The sequence below is a fragment of the Periophthalmus magnuspinnatus genome, chromosome 8 (assembly GCF_009829125.3).
Source record: "Periophthalmus magnuspinnatus isolate fPerMag1 chromosome 8, fPerMag1.2.pri, whole genome shotgun sequence".
Lineage (NCBI taxonomy): Eukaryota > Metazoa > Chordata > Actinopteri > Gobiiformes > Gobiidae > Periophthalmus > Periophthalmus magnuspinnatus.
Genome location: NC_047133.1, coordinates 5621001 through 5640988, shown reverse-complemented (window position 1 = coordinate 5640988; position 19988 = coordinate 5621001). Strand labels below are relative to the sequence as shown.

Below are 19988 nucleotides of genomic sequence, written 5' to 3'. Positions count from 1 at the left end.
CGGAGTGAGGACAGTCCGAGCTGGTCTCATGTGGGACTGTTTCAGGACAAAGACTCAGGCTGAGATCCAGAGATAAAAGTGTGAAGAAAAAAACTTGGGAAAAAAAGAAGAGAGACGCAGGGGAGTTGTGGAGAAAACAACGTGTCCATTCCACACTATGAGCTACTGCTACTACAAGAGACCAAAGTGTGAGGGAAAGAGAGAGAAAGAGGAGGAGAGGAGCCAAAACAACCATTCAAAAGATGTGTGGGGTTTGGCTACGGCTCCTGCTGCTACTACAGATACTACTGCCTTGTTTAGTCTGGGTTTAGTCCTGGTTTAGTTCTGGTTTAGTCCTTGTTTTGGTCCTGTTTTCTTCCGACCAGGACAATGGTCTGAAGAAAAAAACACACTGGCCTGAGTCCAGGGAGCAGAAGTGTGAGAAAACATGACGAGCCGATAAAGTGAAGAGAGAGGCACTTCAAGTCTAAGACCTAAACCAGGACTAAACCAGGACTAAACCAGAACTGAACCAGGACTAATGTACAAAATCCCAGAATAAACCAGAACTCAAATAAGCAACAAACAAGGCCTGAATCAGATCTAAACCAGATCCAAACCACGGTTGCAGGTCTAAACCAAGTCTAAACCAGGACTAAGCTAGGACAAATTCAGTACTAAACCAGGACTAAACCAGCACTGAAAGAGGGCTGAACCAGGACTAAACCAGGGCTGAACCAGGGCTGAACCAGGACTAAACCAGGACTAAACCAGGACTAAACCAGGACTAAACCAGGACTAAACCAGGACTAAACCAGGGCTGAACCAGGACTAAACCAGGGCTGAACCAGGGCTGAACCAGGACTAAACCAGGACTAAACCAGGACTAAACCAGGACTAAACCAGGGCTGAACCAGGGCTGAACCAGGACTAAACCAGCACTAAACCAGAACTGAACCAGGACTAATGTACAAAATCCCAGAATAAACCAGAACTCAAATAAGCAACAAACAAGGAATGAATCAGATCTAAACCAGATCCAAACCACGGTTGCAGGTCTAAACCAAGTCTAAACCAGGACTAAGCTAGGACAAATTCAGTACTAAACCAGGACTAAACCAGCACTGAAAGAGGGCTGAACCAGGACTAAACCAGGACTAAACCAGGACTAAACCAGGAATAAACCAGGACAGAACCAGTTCTAAACAATGGCTGAACACGGACTAAAGCAGGACTAAAGTAGGACTAAACCAGGACTGAACCAGAACTAAATCAGGCCTATCAAGACAGGTGGTTAGTCATTAGAAATAACAGCAGCATTTGGGCCACGATGATATGATAGGGACTAAACCAGGTCTAAAACAGGACTAAACCAGGACTTGATCAGGTCTAAACCAGGACTAAGCCAGGTCTAAAGCAGGACCAAACCAGGTCTCCCATCTGATTGACAGGTGGTTAGTCATTAAGAATAATAGCAGCAGTTGGGCTATGACGATGCTCTGATTCATGCTAAAGTCTTTGTGAAGAAATGTCACTTTTTCCTGGAGCTGTGAAGCGGTTTGTCTGAGGGCCTTTGTCCACAGCTGTCAATCAAATCTATGTCTTCAATAATGTTTCATATCAACACCACACCAGCGCTCAGGAAATGTGAGTCCATTTAAGAGAAAGTCATTATGTAAGCACAAGGAGGATTAAACCAGGATTTAACTCAGATTTAACAGCTTAAATGACAAGTTTCTTCTCTAATTATTTGCTTGGTGGAAAAGTAGCCGTGATAATTACTTCTGTGTATAATGACGAAACGGGGACCACACCAGGACTAAAAATAAAGCTTTCTGCCATGTTACCATCTACCAAAAACCTGCTGGAAGAGGTTTTATATGCCATCCTGTCCCGATCCCAGTCTGTCCTGCTTTTTTTTGGGTCTTTTTCCCCTCCCTTCTGTGTCTGAGCCTGGAGCTGGGGCGGAGATCTTGGCTCCTCCCGTCCACACCTGGAGCTAATCCGCGATCAGCTGCACCTGGGGAGGATAAGAGGAGCCAGGACCTGATACTCGGCGCCAGATCGTCCGTGTATCTCTGTGATCCCGCTCCCTGGACCCGTTCAGCTCTCCCACCTCTGACCCTGTTGTTCTCTACCAGTTCTGTTCGTCCCGTCTCAGTCTCTGCTACTCACGCTTCATCCTTGGACCACGACAAACACCCCGCTCCCAACTCACCGAAAACACTGTTAAACCTTTCCCCGAGTTCTGTCTTTTTGGTCCCTCCTGTCAGACGTCACGACACATCCATGCACGTTTGAGTAATCTGTGGATCTTTCTCGGGACATTTTCGAACCCTCCTTCCAGTTAGCATTAGTTCGGTCCAATGTTCAGCCCACGAACCGTCACCTATGTTCCCTGTACAACAATTTTCCATAAATATACAAAAACTCTGAGGCCACGGACCTCTCCTTCCATGGGCGCGCTCCTCAAGTTAGCACCTGATTGACTCCAGAGCCCTGCGTGTGGTCGGAGCGGCGATCCAAAGTCTGGTCAGTCCTGGTTTTCCACCTGTGGCAGCTTAAAAGGACCCGCCCCCTGCCGCCCCTGCTGGATTTCAGACTAAACGCACTTGTGACTTGTGATACTGTGAACTTTAAACCTCGTAGAGTCTTGTAACCTACAGAACTCTGAGTTAGTTTTGAGACTGTGTAGTTTTAATCTTCTGTGTAATTCTAAGTTTATGTTTATTGTGACGCCCTCATTTACTTCATTATTAAACAAGCCGCTTATTATTTACCTTTTTTTTACATCCAGGGTCGTGTTACTTCCTTTTCTACCCTAGGAACATAGTAAGTTTGTAACGCGATACAAAACAATACACTACAACTTCACAAACCTGACGCAATGTGCAGTCGTTTCATTAGCGGGATGCGAGCTGATTGCGCTGTGATCGCGCTCTGAAGGGGGAGTGACGCAGGGAGCAAAACGAGAGGAGACTCAGAGCATCAGAAAAGAAAGTGAAACAGTAAATATGTCAAAGCGCTGTTTTCTGTGATTATGGCCTTTTCTTTTTTTTTGTGATCAAATTTTTACTCAAATATTGTTCTCAACTGCAGCTGTACAGATAAATAAATACAAAATAAACATATAGAAATAATGCAATGTTGTAATAATAATAATAATACATACATAAATACAAAATAAATAATAATAAATACACAATAAAGACAAAATAAATCCAAAATAAACATATAGAAATAATGCAATGTAGTAATAATAATACATAAATAAATACAAAATAAATAATAATAAATACACAATAAAGACAAAAGAAATACAAAATAAACATATAGAAATAATAATAATAATAATAATAATTGCACAATAAAAACAAAATAAACATACAGAAATAATACAATGCAATACTACTACTAATAATAATAATATAAGAAGCAAAATAATGAAAATAATCCCATCCAGGTTTGAATTCCTTCCATATAATATAACTTTCCTCCATCAAAAGACATCAGCAGAAATTGCGTTATACATATTTATTACATTAAAAAGATCTGAGCGTAGACATGTTGCGTATCTGTCATGATCCTGGTCTGCTCTGTCTTATTTTGTGTACTTTTGCTTTCTGGTCACGTGTCTGAGTCTGGAGCTGGGGCGGAGAGCTGGGCTCCTCCTGTGCACACCTGGGGCAAATCTCTAATCAGCCGCACCTGAGGAGAATAAGAGGAGCCAGGACCTGACACTCAGCGCCAGATCGTCCGCGTACCTCAGTGGTATTCATGCTTGGCTCAACTCTTGTTTTTTGCTCGTCTTGTTTTTGATTCTGCTAAAATTGGACACGTTACTCTCCACTGGATCCTGCTCCTGTTCCCTGGACCTGCTCCGTTCTCCTGCCTCAGACCCAGCGCTACTCTACCGGTACCATCCTCCGTTTCCCACGCCCTGCTCCTGATTCATCACTTGTTCCAAGTTTGTTCTTCACTTTGTAAATAAACACTGTAAACCTTCCCCGAGTTCTGTATCTTTGGTCCACCCTTGTGCCGAGCGTTACGACAGTATCTTTCATGAATATACAGTTTGACAGAAGCATCCATATAGTGCAAAAAAAAACAAACAAAAAAACACATACGTAATATATTCAGATTTATAGATATATTCTCGATTTTGGCTTGTAAATTAAACCAGTGAAGAATGTTTTTTGGATTTTGCTCCGTGTATTCGAGCAGCAGAAAACTCCAGCTGAATTATTTCTCGGTGAGATAGAAGCCAGTCATTTTCAAAACAATCAAATGAAACACGGTGATCTGAATATGTTGTGTTAGCAGTTAATACTCCCTCTGTAGTATAAGTACTTAAAACGCAGTCATGTTTATTGCAGTCGTGTTTAAACATAAATCTGTTTTGCAGTGATGGAGGTCTCTGTGGTCGCAGCGAAATCAGCCGTGTCCCAGTTTTCAAGTATTTTTTTTTTGTAACAGTTAAAATGTGTCAACAGAATGTCCTGGTTTATGCACACTCCACTCCGAGAGATCAGGAGTCTAACCCACAGCCAACCACTCTGCCAAACGGAGGAGACTTACCCTTTAAGTGTCCTCGTCCGAGCGTCACAAATCCAGAGGAGATAAAGTTGTGCATGTCTTGTCCTCCAGAAAGCAGGTTTTCTTTCCCATAATGCCCTGCGGCGACAAGAAGAGAAGAAAACGTTAAAAGACACGTAACGATTTTTGTTGTTAACATCGATTGTGTAAAGAAGTGGATTAAGTGAGTGTGACGTTCACCACGGCGTTCGGCTCCAGTCAAATGAAGCTAATCGAGGCTAGCAGTTATAGGGACAGTGAGTATCATAGCAACCAAAGAGCCAATCAGGAGAGAGACTATTGAAAGTAGCGGCCCTTTGTCGCCTGCAACACTGGTTTAGCAGGGAGAAAGCGCTTAGCAACACTGTCAGTCAAATCTATCGCTAGTGCTGTCTGCGTAATCTCTCAGTCGTCCAGATCTGATTCAGAGTAAAAGCGAAAAGTTAAATCTGTCAACTGGACAAAACGTGGACACAAATAAAAGGCAGTGTCCACCAATAATCTGACCAGAACTGAAGAAGCGGCTTGGATGAGCAGCGAAATGTCTTCACTCCTACAACGTTTTATCCAGTTGACAGAGTTAACTTTTGGCTTTTGCTATTGTTAATGCTAGCTAGAGCGACCTCGAGGAAAGAAGGCGACTGAATTTTATGTTATTAATGTTCAAATCTTGATTCGCGGACAACATAGTCAAATAAAAAATATCTAGATCGTGTAGAGTGGGTTAATACGAATATTTTAAGACCAAAATGACGAGTGTGTGAAGTGAATCGGAGCCGGAAGCGTGCCCATGCTCACTTCCTGTTTGGAACGCGACGGTTAGCAGGTTAGCTACGGCCATTTATGTAAACAGTCTATGGTTGTAAATGGGGTGACTACCGGTTTTATTGCTTTTGTAAATCTTTAAGCAGCATTTCGTAATAAATGTGCACTGTACGGTGGTTCAGACCAATCACAGCGCAGCATTGTGATGTGGGCGGAGCCAAAGGTGAAGCATCCAAAAGAGCCTAAACAAACGTATGTCAACAGATGTACCTGAGCTTATTTGATCAGAAATCCAGACTATTTCAGGGAACAGGAAACGCTTTTCTCTCAGCTGGATTTAACTAAACTTTGATTTCTCGGCGTGTTCCACTTCCACCAATCAGCTCGGAGTATTCATGACGTTCCTTTTCCCAATCGCCATCCCGACACGCATTCCAGACTGATAAATGTGTAGAACTCAATTCAAAGCGCCGCATATATTAATCACAATAATCACTCTGGCGTTACTCAGGTTATCCGCCATCTGCTTGTTTTATGAAAATGTGGCTTTGTTTGGAATATCCCACAGGAAAGCATTAAACATATATACAAACAAATGCATGGTTTGATTGATTCTGTCTCCATGGAGATTACAAAGTTCTGTTTCCTTTACAATGTCACTGTTTTGTGGAACATTACACCTAAGTTTACATGCACCTTTGATTAACGTTTTAGTGAAATCTGTCATATGCGCTCTAAGAAAAGTCTGTGTAATCCCTCAGTCGTCCAGGTCTGATCCAGAGTAAAAGCCAAAAGTTAAATCTGTCAACTGGACCAAAAGTTTCGCTGCTCATCCAAGCTGCTTTGTCAACATTGCTGGTGGAAACTGTCTTCTATCTGTCTGCAGGGAGGAGCTAACTACATTGAAACTGGAAGCAGCTTTTGTTTACAGTTTCTGTCCGTGGTCTTGGTCTATTGAGCTTCACTAAGTGTGCACTGTGCCTGAGACATGAGTCATTCAGCCGTAACCCTTTAAGGACTGAGCACATTATAGACTTTTATTCTTTCTTACCATAAAAATCATGTTAAAGGAAGTATCAGAATGTACAACTACCTCTATTTTACATTTCCATCCTTATTTTTTCTTTGACGCATCGAATGAGTGACTGGGAAAATCCCCGTGGCCCCTGTGCTCTGATTGGTCATCTTGGAGGGACAACAGAGGCACAGTACCGTAATGACAGTGACATATTTAAAGAGCCCCATGCCTCTGCTTTGAGATGCCGTTTGAATTTACATAATAGCTTAAATGATTGTGGAGTTGCGGTAATGGAAAGTCCGCAACCGCACGTCTATCGGCGATGATAGCATCCGCTGCTATAGGGTTAATGGGCCTACTGGCTAGCTCTGTTGTTCTCTTTGTTTGCTTTGGGTTTGTTGTTCTCTTTGTTTTCTTTGTTTGCTTTGAGTCTGTTGTTCTTTTTGTTTCCTTCGTTTGCTTTGGGTCATGCTTGGTTTATACCAGTGGTTCTCAAACAGTGGGGCAGCGCGCACAGCAAACAGCAGGAGAGCAAACAGATCGTGACATAGAGCAGTGAACAAGAGACACTTTTGCTAAAGAGACACTATGGAAAACATTTTAACAGGGATGAAAAGAAAGAGATAGACGGAGGTAATGAGACGCACGAAAGTCACATGAAAAGTAAGACGAGGAAGTCTGATGAAGAGTATGTAAGTAGTTTATATTAAGTATGTCCCAGGCACAGTCAAAGTTAAATCTGTCAACTTACCTTTGGCTTTTACTACACTGTAAGGCAGGCATGCCCAAACTGTGGCCCGGGGACCAAATGCAGCCCTCAGACCAATTTTTCTTGACCCTCGAGCTTCCAGGTGAATTGGCCCATGTTACCTTAAACAGAACTTTTTACTGTATATTTCAGAAAATCTACTTTAACAAGCCCATATCAAATATGTAATGTGTCCCATTGAGGATGTAAGTATGAATAAAGGTCTAGTGGTTCAGTCTAACTTGTAATAATAACAGATTTGAAGTATTCACTGTACTGGCGACGAGTCTATGGCCCTCAATCGACCCTCAGCTTTGTCTGTGTTTTTATATGTGGCCCTTAATGAGAAAAGTTTGGACATCCCTGCTCTAAGGTCTATCTCTTTATAAAAAGCATGAATAAGGTGTTGTACATGTCTTTAATCCTCCTCTCTCCTCCTCCCTCTGCAGTACTCTGCCTGTTTTCTGCTCTAAATGATTGGACTCTGCTTCCCTTCTTCTTATCCGCTCGTTTTGTAATTGAACCGGGCTGATCCGACATGGGCCAGAGCAGATTCTAGCTTCTGTCGGAGTGCGCACACGTTTCTGTCAATCACAAACTCACCGCGTGAAACTGAACACTCAACAAACAACTGCAATTTACACCAAAGTTTGAGCTCAGAGCAGTCCTGTTACGGCGCTGTCCGGCTTTGAAGTGCATTTCTCCAGCACAGCTACATTGTATAAGCAGCTCATGAGGTCGAAATACACTAATTATAAATCATTTTTATTCTCAGAGAATGAGGAAGGAAGGTCTTTTAGTCAATTTTTATTCATTTTTTTCTCAGTTATCTGCATTTATGACACACTGCACAATATAAAGTCAATTTATTTCAACTATAAAGGAATTAAAATCAGGTACAGGCCCTTGTTGAAGGTGAAATAGACACAAATAAAAGTAGGGCTGAAGAATTTGGGAAAAAACATGTACTCTATATATATTTCTTCTATTTTTTTCTGACAAGGATTGCAATTGTACAGATCTAAACTATAGCGTTAGCCGTTTTTATGCAGAAAACGACAGGACATATTGTTGTTTGTTGAGGAAATTACAGTATGGTACTTCAAAAATTGCAGCCTTTGTGTCCGTTCAAATTGAGATTTTGATTCGATTCCGATTCATCTTACACTCTGAAATCCCAGGACAACAATCCAATTTCCTTCCTTTTGTCTGTTTTTCCTGGGCTAATTTATTTGTAGTAGACTAGTCAGACTTGATCTCTCTGTCTTTTCGTGAGCGCGGTGTTGTAGCCTCAGCTGCTCTGGCTCTTGCTCTGCCGTTTCATTAGACGTGTATTCCTCCTCTCTCTGTTTTGTTTTGGAGAAGATGGTTTTCTGTCCCATTTTGTTCAGAGAATAGACCGTTTAGGGGACTCTTTATGGGGGAAGAGGGGCGAGTTTGCAGTTGAAATTATGGTGCTAAAATACAACATTTTCTATGGGTTCTGAATGAGATTGGGCTATTAAAGAGGCAGCCGTCTTCATTCTAAATCTGCCACAAGAGCCATACCAAAGAGTGATATTTTAGCTGTGCACCAGGCTTTAAAGGGCCGGTACACAATCTTTTCTTATGTATTTGAAAACATGTCAAACAATCAACGAGAGAACCACTAAACTGTTCTTTTAATTGACCAATGAGCTCCTTTGCTTCACACGCATCACTGAAATAAACTAATCTGATTACACGGCCATGTTTGAACCTCGTTTGATGTTTAGACGGACGGAGAAGGGACCAGACTCATGTCCCTTTAGGATGATCCTCTCTTTCCTCCCATCTCCACCACAGTAGAAGAACCACCAGCCTCCTCAGCGTCTCCATCTACTCCTTTATCACAAACAATCTGTCAAATCTGTCATACTCTGTCTTTAAAATGGGTCTAAACACCTAAACTCCGCCCACAACCACAAAGTGCAGTGGCCGCTGAAGCCAGGACACACCCATTTTTATCCTTTTTTTTTAATAACTGCCGAAAAAAATGACTAAAAACAGTAGACAATAATATTAAAACACCATATACACAGTTTGGTAGCAAAATAAGATAGATTTAGTGTCTGGCATCTCTACCTGCCGAGGTCAAAGGTCGTTTTCACACTGTCACTTGTGAGATCGACATAAAAGTGTGTGTTTGGGCCAATGTGAACCCAACAGTCACACTCTAGGCTGCAGTAAACGGCCGGTTCGAGAGCGCTTCAAAAAACAGGTCTCCGAGTGGCTCCACCCACACTCTGGAGCGGGGCAAGTGGAGTGTGAACGTGGCTGACCTACAGAGTCAGTGTGACAGTAAAAGTGCTTGGAGTTTGGTTTAAAAGTGCTCGGATTTTGTATATTTCTGTGAATGAGTGCTGCTGAGCTGGTGTTTGACATATTCGTCTGATGAGGCAATTTGGATCAACTTAATATCAGCAACAGTCTCCTCCTGCCTCTGTCTGCGCAGGTGAGCCCGGGTCTGTCTGCGCAGGTGAGCCCGGGTCTGTCTGCGCAGGTGAGCCCGGGTCTGTCTGCGCAGGTGTATCTGGGTCTGCCTGTGTGTCGTTCCAAAACCTTTTTCTACTCTATCACCCCGACTCCTCCACGTGTAGTCGTCACTATGTCTTTAGCCACAGGTGAAAGAAAAAAAACACCACATAGTCTTGTTGTTCTCTTTGTGTAATCTTGGTCAAGTCTAGGTGTAGTCTTAGTGTACTCGTTGTGTAGTCTTAGTGTAATCTTGGTGTAGTCTAGTTGTACTTTTGGTGTAGTCTTGGTGTACTCTTTGTGTAGTCTTGGTCAAGTCTTGGTGTAGTCTTGGCATACTCTTTGTGTAATCTCGGTATAATCTTGGTGTAATCTTTGTAATGTTGGTGAAGTCTTGGTGAAATCTTGGTGTAGTCTTGGTGTAATCTTGGTCAAGTCTTGGTGTAATCTTGGTCAAGTCTTGGTGTAATCTTGGTCAAGTCTCGGTGTAGTCTTGGTGTACTCTTTGTGTAGTCTTGGTCAAGTCTTGGTGTAGTCTTGGTGTAATCTTGGTCCAGTCTTGGTGTAGTTCATGGTGTGTGTTTGGGGTGAATGATGTCGCGGTGTCTGTGAACAAGACCAACCCAAAAGAAAAGTAAACACAAATAAATCTAGAGCGCACAGGTCGGTGCACAGAGCCGCTGACATGTGTAAAAACGACCTAAGTCAGTTAGAACTGATTTCCCTCCTGGACCCGGGTCGTCTTTGGTTCCTCTTTGCTGTTCTCTATGTGTCCATGTTTGGAGCTTTGTTTGTCCTTGTGTGAAATGAAGAGGAGTGAGGAGCACTTTAGCTTTTCCCCAGAGCCGCTCGGAGGAGGGCAGATCCAGGTCAAGGAGGATTCTACAACCGAACCCCCACACGCAGATCAGATGTACAACTAAACCCCACACGCAGATCACACGTAAGTCATTTCGACTCCAAAATAAGAAAAATTAAATACAAATCTGTTCTTATTCCGTTTAAAACCTTCTAATCCTGAAGTTTAATTATCAGTTGAGTATATTGTTTATTCTGATTCATTTAGAACATAATCAAACGTCTTTCACCTCATTAACAGCCGGTTGACTAATCCGTCCTTTATGTCCATCTCACCCCACAGAGACAAATCAAGGTCCAGTCTACATTTCTTTGTAAAGTGCTGGAAGTGTCTAGTCTAGTCTGGCCTGGAAGTGAAAATCAGCCTTTAAAATGACCTGTTTTTATCAGTAAAAATTAAAGATAAGAACCTCAATTATGTTTTTATGATAAGGACATAAAGTGTGGAGCGATAAGAATAAAAATTAAAAAGAAAAAAACCTTTAAAAGAGACCTCCTTTGCAGCTGACTTTTACCAACAATAAAGTTAAACGGGACTAAGGACAAAACCCAGGTCTGAACCCGGTCTGAGGTCTGGATGTAGTCCTGCTTTGGTTTAGCTCTAATGAAGTCCCAGTTCAGTCCAAAGTCCTGAAAAACTGATTTTGCCGTGGTGAGTGTAGCGAGCACAGACTGTATATATACAAAGAAATCAATGTTATATCGATGGGCAGAGCAAACCACGATCCAAATAGAAAGTGAGCTTCCTCTGGTTCCTATTCACTTTCTACTGAAAAAATCAAAACATCAGCCCTCTCTCTGCAACTGCTGCTGTCAGGATCATCATTCTGACCTCAAAATGTTCGTATTAGCCCACTCTACATGATCCCCGTGTTTTTATTTCTCTATTTCATCTGAATATAAAGATATGAACATCAATAACAGTTCAATCATGTGCCATCTTTCCCCAAGGTCGCTCATTCTAGTGTTAGCAACAGTCTGACTGATGCCTGGTCCCTGCTAAACCGACGCTGCAAGAGGGAAAAGGCGTTATCTTCAATACCCTGGCTCCTGATTGGCTCTTTGTTTTGCTATGACACTCATGGTCACAATTCCAAATATGTAACTTGGTGCCAAATTAGCCTTTATAACTGCTAGCGTCGATGAGCTTCATTTGGCTGATTTTGTGCTGTTAAACAAGTCCCTCTCAAATAACATCATGGTCACAGCTGAGCTACTATTAGCCAACAGTTTTTCAGTTCACTCTCACCAGTTTTGATTGAAAAACAAACACCTAAACGTGACCATGAACATAGGCTCCTGAAAATGTTTAAATTCATTAGTAGTGACTCACCGTAGTTGCATGGTTGCCGTGGTTACCGTGCACAGGTGTTTAAAGGATGGACTCACCCTGGTTGCCGTGGTTACCGTGCACAGGTGTATTAAGGATGGACTCACCCTGGTCGCCGTGGTTACCGTGCACAGATGTATAACGGATGGACTCACCGTGGTCGCCGTGGTTACCGTGCACAGGTGTTTAAACGATGGACTCACCCTGGTTGCCGTGGTTACCGTGCACAGGTGTATAAAGGATGGACTCACCCTGGTTGCCGTGGTTACCGTGCGCAGGTGTGAAGTGAAGTTGCCGTGGTTACCGTGTACAGGTGTATAACGGATGGACTCACCGTGGTCGCCGTGGTTACCGTGCACAGGTGTATAACGGATGGACTCACCGTGGTTGCCGTGGTTACTGTGCACAGGCGTGTAGTGGTTCTTGGAGGTTCTGACCGGAGTCTCGTCTTTGGGAGAGCCGTCCACAGCCGCCATGTCGTCGTGCTCGTACTGGGAGATGCCCTGCTGCCGCATGATGTCTGCCAGAGCCCTGAAACGCAACACAAACAGTTCATTTAAAACAATAATAATAATGTACAATGTTGTGATGTCACGTGAACTCAACCTAATTTCTTCAGCAGGGTCCTCCAAATTACTTTTACTAAACTATAAAAGCGGTTGTAGGATAGTTAGGAGAGCAGCACGCACATTTACACTAAGATACATCAAATTTGAATATTTCAGGGTAATATAGTTCTTTAATCCTTTGGGGAGTAGCTCAAATTGGGGGAGTGCTACTGGTGAATACAGCAAAAACGACTCACATTAAAATATTACTTTTGACTATAGTAAACATGTATCTAAGTGTTCATTAAAGCTTCATGAATTTCTGACGGCTTTGTTTCAGAACTGGTTTAGTCCCTGATTTAGAGTCTGGTCTGGCCCTGGTTTAGTCCTAGTCCTGTTTTGCTCCGTCCTGCTGCAGTGGCGCCTGATCCACGTCACAGTAAAAACACGTCATTTCTGTCCCTTGTGTTTTAGTCCTGGTTTAGTCCTCGTGTCTTGGTTTAGTCCTCCTTTGTGCTGCTGGATTTCCTTTGCGTCTTGGTCTTGGTTCAGCCCCTCGTTCAGACCTGGTTTAGCCCCGGTTTAGTCCTGGTTTAGCCCCGTCCCGTAGCTGGCCGTGCGCTGCCTCCTTGATCATCGTCACATAAAAGCAGGTCGTTTCTGTGCCTTAAAGAATGGGCTCGTCCTGAGGTTATTAATAAAACTGGTGCTTCTCAAAGTGACTGGAGCGGGCCGCGCGACATTGACACACTTACGACGCCCTCTGCCTTTTTTCCTTAAAGAAAGAGACCGAAATAAAGTACTTCAGAAAGAGGGATAGAGCCGTACAGGACACTGAGCTGAGAGTGAGGAGGAGGTAACGATATGACACAGTTAATTCATCTTTTTCACATGTTGATCCCGGTTTTCTATTAGATTTTATGTCGTATTTATTTAAAAAACAGTTTGAACTCTGCTCCAAACCACAACAGGTTAAACTAAACTGTGACTAAATCAGAAATAAACCAGGACTGAAGCACGTCTGAACCAAATCTGAAGCAGGTCTGAACCAAATCTGAAGCAGGTCTTGAAGCAGGACTGAACCAAATCTGAAGCAGGACTTGAAGCAGGACTGAACCAGGTTTGAAACAAGTCTGAAACAGGTCTGAAACAATCCTGGACTAGGTCTGAAACAAGCCTGAAGCAGGTCTAAACCAGGTCGGAATAAAGTCTGAAACAAGTCTGAACCAAATCTGAACCAGGTTTCAACCAGGTCTGAAGCAGGTCTGAACCAGGTCTGAACCGGGTCACGGAGCTACTTGCCTCAAACACTGTGTATAATATAAATCTGTGCATCATCAGTGACACTGAAACTTATTTAAGGAGTAAAAACACAAACTGTTCAGTGTAATCAGAGGAAGAGAAATCAAAACATTTACTCAAGAGCAACTGCCACTTCAAAATAATATTATTCAGGTGCACGTGATAGTACACAGTGATCAAAATACTCCTAAAACTCTTTAAATACTTAAGTTTAATTTCCCGTTTCTGCAAATTCACAACATCCAAACCTGCACAGAGTCTAGAAGTTGCTGTTTGACTGAATCCCTGAGCTTATCCACATGAAACTGAAACTCGTACAAAGCTCAACATCCGCTCTGTCAGTAGAAATAAACAAAAAACAAATTAAAAAACGAATAAATTGTCTTCAGAAAAAAACGTTAGATTAAGATGACGAGTTTGTGGAGCCAATCCCACAACAAAAAACCATAAGAATCAACGTTTTTGGATCATAAATTTGGACATTTCTTTCAAAAACTGTCCATTTATCCAAACCCCAGCCCTTCATCTGAAACATCATCAAATTCTAGGACATGAACGCTGCTTTTTACAGAACATCCAAACAACTAGATCAACCCACATCACAAAATACACACCGTCTGTACAGTCCAGGCATCAAAGTGCGATCGTGTCGTTTATTATTGATGAAGAAGAGTTTCACATTCGAACAGACGACGCTGAAGAATCCCATGCGTTTTTGTCCACACGTTTGTACAGCAGAGTCGTACGTTACTGTGAATACGAGATTACATCATATATATTTATATCAGACACGGGAAACTTCAAAACCCGAGCTCCGTGTTACACATTAATATTTGATCATTGAGTCAACAGTAAAACAGGGTAAAAAAAAAGAAAAGAAATGTGTTCAAATGGAATATACTGTGAGTTAAAGGTGCATTATGTCACTTTACTACTACAGGGTATCTGCTTGTTTCCATGGAGATGTTGTTGTGTTACCTGGAGTGTTCTCGGTGTCACATTAAAAGGCCTCAACACATTATTTTTTTATTTATTTGAGCAAAATTGTCTTCCCCGGATGCTCTGAATGCAGGAGGTAAGTGAGGAATAACATTAAACGGCTAAAACTGTTAAAATAAATCTGTTTTTCACATTTTTAAGAAAATCAGACGCCTTTAAACAAGTTAAGCCAGATCTGTGGAAAGGCGGCCTCACTCACAGTAAAAGTGGATGTTTTTTTAAAGTATTTTTGAGCAATACAAACAGCTCTAATGAAATAAATGTTTGATATAACAAACTCCTGAGACCCGAGCTTTGGTTTGGTTTGTGTTTTTGATTTTTCTTCTCGTATTTTGGGTCAAAGGAGAAATAATAAATGCAATAAACAAATACTGTCACTTCACATGAAGGTCTTCAAAAAAAAAAGATCAAAACACAGTAAAGACGCATTTATAAACCTGTTTTAGAACGTCTAAACCTGATCAGGACCAGTTTAAGCCCCGTCTGAACCCGTCTGAACCCGTCCAGGTTTAGTAAAGGTCCAGTTTGAATCAATCAAGATCCAATCAGAACAGGTCAAACCCTTCAAAACCAGCCCAAACCCAGTCTGAACCAGTCCCAAACCAGTAATAACCAATCCAAGCCTAGTCTGAGCTAAAATATTTTAAAACAGACTAATAAGATAAGATAAGATCTGCCTTTATTAGTCCCACAGTGGGGAAATTCCAGTATTGCACCGCACAGTTAAAGAACAGAAGGAGAATGGTACATGAAGTAAAACAAGATAATAGATAAATAGCTTAAAATAATAAAAAAATAGGCTTAAAAATAAACTAAAAATAGACTCTAATGTAACATCTCCGTATTATATTCATCTAAGTTTGATTATGTTTGATAATAAAGTTTATTTAAGCACATAACGGTGCAGGTGACAGACCCTCAGACCTCGCTCCCTCACATGTGCATTAGGTTTTTAGTCTTGAGTCCACTGTCTGCCTGGAATGTTCCACAGTATGGCATTAAACGCACCTATTTTTACAGTTTTATTACTCCAGAACACATGGACTCTTAGTGTGAGCTGCTTGAGAAAGATAAATATTCGACACAATGCAATAACATCTCCATGGCGACGTAGTGAAGCTTTAAAAGAGACAGTGTGTGTTATTATCTTTGTGTAAAGCTCTGGAAGAACTTGGAAAATGATTCTCAAAAAGTTTAATTAAGGTGAAACCCAAGACTCTAACCATCAACTCGAGCTCCTCAAATATGACAGTTATGGACAGGGTATTATTACAGTTAAACACCATTACTTTTAGCAGTAACATGTACTCTAATGAAGTACTCAGTTTCATTATTCTGCTGAGTCAAAGCAGTGACAGATCAGACTCGTCTCACGCGGAGGAGCTGCAAAGTGTTTCCTGTGTTTTGGGAGTAAACACGACCGAGACGAGGGATTAGAGACTGTGATTGGCAAAAAAAAAAAAAGACCGACTGCAAAGGACCAATCAGAAGTCGCTGTAGACGGCCGCGAAGACTTTTCTGACATCTCATTGATTTAGCGCTGACAAGGCAAATACTCACCGTTTTCAACAAGAAACATCAGGACACACGCAGATTCTTGTGGGTTTTATGGATCCGCATCGTTATTTGGCGACTTTTTACTGATGGGAACACAAACGGACGACATCAGAGGGAGCGACACGTGTGTTTGGAGGTTACAGATCGTGAAAAAGACGCATCCCTCGATACTTATGGGAAGTGCATCTAATTCACGGTAAAGGCAGGTAAATTAAGGCTTGACTGTCATTTTAAAATAACAGTACACTGCTTTAATATGTGCATTGACGATAAACTAATGAGATTTTCCCAATAAGTGACACTGAGAAATATTTGCAAATAATCATCCCAAATTGTTCAGGAAGAGGAAAATTGTCGGCGTGGAAGGAAGTTTCAAGAAAGACGCTAAAGGTGAAAACAAGTTTGTGCTTTAAGGAGAAAATCTGTAGGTTTTTTTGTGTCGGGTCGGTACAATTTACGTCGACTCACTTAAAATAAATAAACGTCTTTATCAGGAAAAACAGTTACACGGAGTTACACGGACACGTAATATTTGCAACTTGAATAAGGAATAAACACAGAAACAGTTATTTAACAAGTTTTAAAATAGTTACACTTATTTTACATGACATTTGTTTACATTTAGTGACATTTACGCTGCCGCACAGTCGCATCTGGCCCTCGATGGCGGCCATTTTGCTGATGTGGCCCTCGGTGAAAATGAGTTTGACGCCTCTGATTTAATTTAACATCTGTTCGTTCTTACAGCTGCATAATCTCTGTCCTGTTTGTGCTGTTCTGTCTGTTTGGTCTGCGTGAAGGAGACATTTGTTTGCCCCGTGCTGTTGTCATTGTGTAGTTGTGAGTAGAGACGTGCAGGTCGGGCACATTTCAGTTTACGCGTGACCCGGTCCACACAGCAGAATTTATTTATACAACCCGCCCCGACCTGCACCCGCAATCATTAAATACACTGTGAAAAAAACACTGCAGCTTTATTTTAGCAAAAAAAAAAAACAACATAATACCTCACGTTCCATCTCCAAATCACTTCTTTTTGGCTCCGTTTACTGTGGAAAACGGTTGTAACGGTCTAAAAAGGCGTGTATGGATGGCGGTGGCGGTGGCGGGCATGGGTGGTGCGCAAAGGGGTGGTGTCAGGTCATAGGTTAACTGCGTTGGTTACGTGCTACATAAACTTTACTATCAAACGTCATCAAACATAGGCCAATGTAGATGAATATTAGCTTTTTAAATATTTCATAGGCGATAATAATATTAACAATAATTGCCTACACATTTTTCTTCTGTGAAAAAATGACCCCGTCCCGCAATAAATACGTGGGTTACTCATAGATCCTGTTCTGTTTTAGTAGTTTCGAGCAGCTGGGTTGTATTTTTGAGGATTTATTATTTATTTGGTGATTTAATAGTTACTTCATCTGGTTTTTAGTTACTATCATCGCAGTAAAACAGGGGCGCCAAACTCATTTTCACCGAGGGCCACATCAGCAAAATGGCCGCCATCAAGGGCCAGATGTAACTGTGAAACTGCGTATTTCCTGATAAACTGACATTTTTAAAAGTGTGTATTTGGTCAGATCGCACAGTTTTACAGCCTTTTAATTATTGGACTATTTGTTGTTTTTCTTGCAGACTCACTTTTTCATACTTAGCTCCGTGTTTGGTGTCAAAATGATGTAGATTGTGCCGACCCCGCCTCGTAACACAGAAAACATACAGGTTTTACTCCTTAAAGTCCTTCTAACTTCCTTCACTGCCGACAATTTTCCTCTTTGTGAACATTTTGTGATGATTATTTGCAAATATTTCTCAGCTCCACTTAATTTATGGTCAGCGCACACATTAAAGCAGTACAGACTTAGTTTATGACTTTTAATTTACCTTCTCACGGGCCACATAAAATGACATGGCGGGCCGCATTTGGCACCCGGGCCTTGAGTTTGACATACTTTGGAGGAAAAGTAACAGGATCTTGCCCGGCGCTGGACGACTCTGACACAAATGACACATGATATTATTATGATTCCACTTGTTTCACACCAATTCTACTTAATGTTCGGTCTTTGTGTTGAGAAAATTGTTCTTGAAATGAGATTTTCACAGACGTATTATTAGTATTTGAAGTGGACTGAGCTTAAAATGTGTCTGAAATTTTATGGAACAAGTTAAATGATCTATAGGTTCAGTTAATAAATAAAACAAAACTTCTCAAATTAAAATAAATACCGTAAATTTCGGACGATAAGCCGCTACTTTTTTCCCCTGCGGCTTATAAAACAGTGCAGCTAATTTATAGATTTTTACTGCCTAACGGACACTGGGGGGCGCTCTGACAGTAAATGAGACATGGGGGAAGATTATGAACTGATGCTTTTCAGACACAGTAAAAAAAAAATAATGCAAAAAAAAAGTCCTAAATTAAAAAAGTTCCTAAATTAAAACAAAACAAAACCTTCCGTGTACCGTATTTCTGTATAAATATCACACGTTACAACACAAAAACCTGCGGCTTATATTCAGGTGCGGCTTATATATGGACAAAATTGATTTTCTTTTTCAAATTTAGCTGTTCAGGTGCTGTTCTTATGCTGTTCTTATATTCAGGTGCGCTCTATAGTCTGAAATTTACAGTATTCAGAATTGAAACTATTTTAACCGATGCAGATTTTCAAATTGGGACAAAATCAGGACTAGGACAGGATCAAACCAGGACAATGTGAACGCAGAGACTGTAATGGACGACTATTCACGCTCAAGGTGGGACATTTAAGACTCGTTTTGTGATCTCCATGGAAACAAGTCATGCCACTAGTTCAAGTTACAGGTCGGAAGAAATGATCTAAGGTAAATCTAAGATGATCCAGTCACAGTAAAAACATGTCACTACAGTCAAGAGAAGAAGAGCAACAGTGACATTTATGTGAGACACGCAGGTACGGACCCCCTTTAGGAAAGTTACATAGTACATCTTTAAATGAAAATGTTATAATGTAAGTGTTATACATAAAAAATAAATGTTTGTTGGGTTTGGTAAGAGCCGAGTTTAAAATGACAAAGTGTCACAAACCGACTCTTCTGTTGTGACTCAATCAAAACGACACTAGAGTCTGAGGAATCAACTCACACTGACTCTGTCTCTCCTCCCTCTGTCGCTCTCTCCTTCTCCTCTCCTCCCTCTCTTACTCCCTCCATCTCCTCCTTCTCCTCCCTCTGTCACTCCCTCCCTCTCCCCCTCTCAGCTCTCATCCCTCTCTTCTCCCTCTCTCTGTCTCTCTTCCCTCTCTTCTCCTCTCCCTCGCCTCCATTCCTCTCTCTTTTCCCTTCCCTCTCCTCTCTTCTCCTCCCTCTCTCTGTCTCTACTCTCTTCTCCTCCCTCCCTCCCTCCCTCCCTCCCTCCCTCTCTCTGTCTCTCAGTGGGTGATAACTGGTTGGTTCTACACAGGTTGAACTCTCTCTGTCTCTCCCCCTCTCTCCTCTCCTCCCTTTGCTCTCCTCTTCTCCTCCCTCCCTCCCTCCCTCCCTCCCTCCCTCTCTCTTCTCCGCCCTCTCTCTGTCTCTCAGTGGGTGGTAATTGGTTGGTTCTACACAGGTTGAACTCTCTCTGTCTCTCCCCCTCTCTCCTCTCCTCCCTTTGCTCTCCTCTTCTCCTCCCTCTCTTCTCTCCCCTCCCTCCCTCTCTCCTCTCCTCCCTCTCTCTGTCTCTCAGTGGGTGGTAATTGGTTGGTTCTACACAGGTTGCGATCGATCGTGTGGAGTCGTTTAAATCAGAACTTTTAGGTGGAGTTTGTTTTGGTTTTGGTGAAGGTCAGTGTT

General features: G+C 41.9%; 1 protein-coding gene across 1 annotated transcript in view; it reads right to left on the bottom strand.

The window, feature by feature from the left end:
• Positions 1-19988, bottom strand: part of LOC117374674 (protein shisa-6-like) — an 86902-nt gene that overhangs the window by 60967 nt on the left and 5947 nt on the right. The window contains exons 2-3 of the mRNA XM_055223770.1: positions 12149-12297; positions 4558-4653 (exon numbers count right to left, since the gene is read on the bottom strand). Of these exons, the coding sequence (XP_055079745.1) occupies positions 4558-4653; positions 12149-12297 (245 nt within the window). The remainder of the gene's footprint in view (positions 1-4557; positions 4654-12148; positions 12298-19988) is intronic.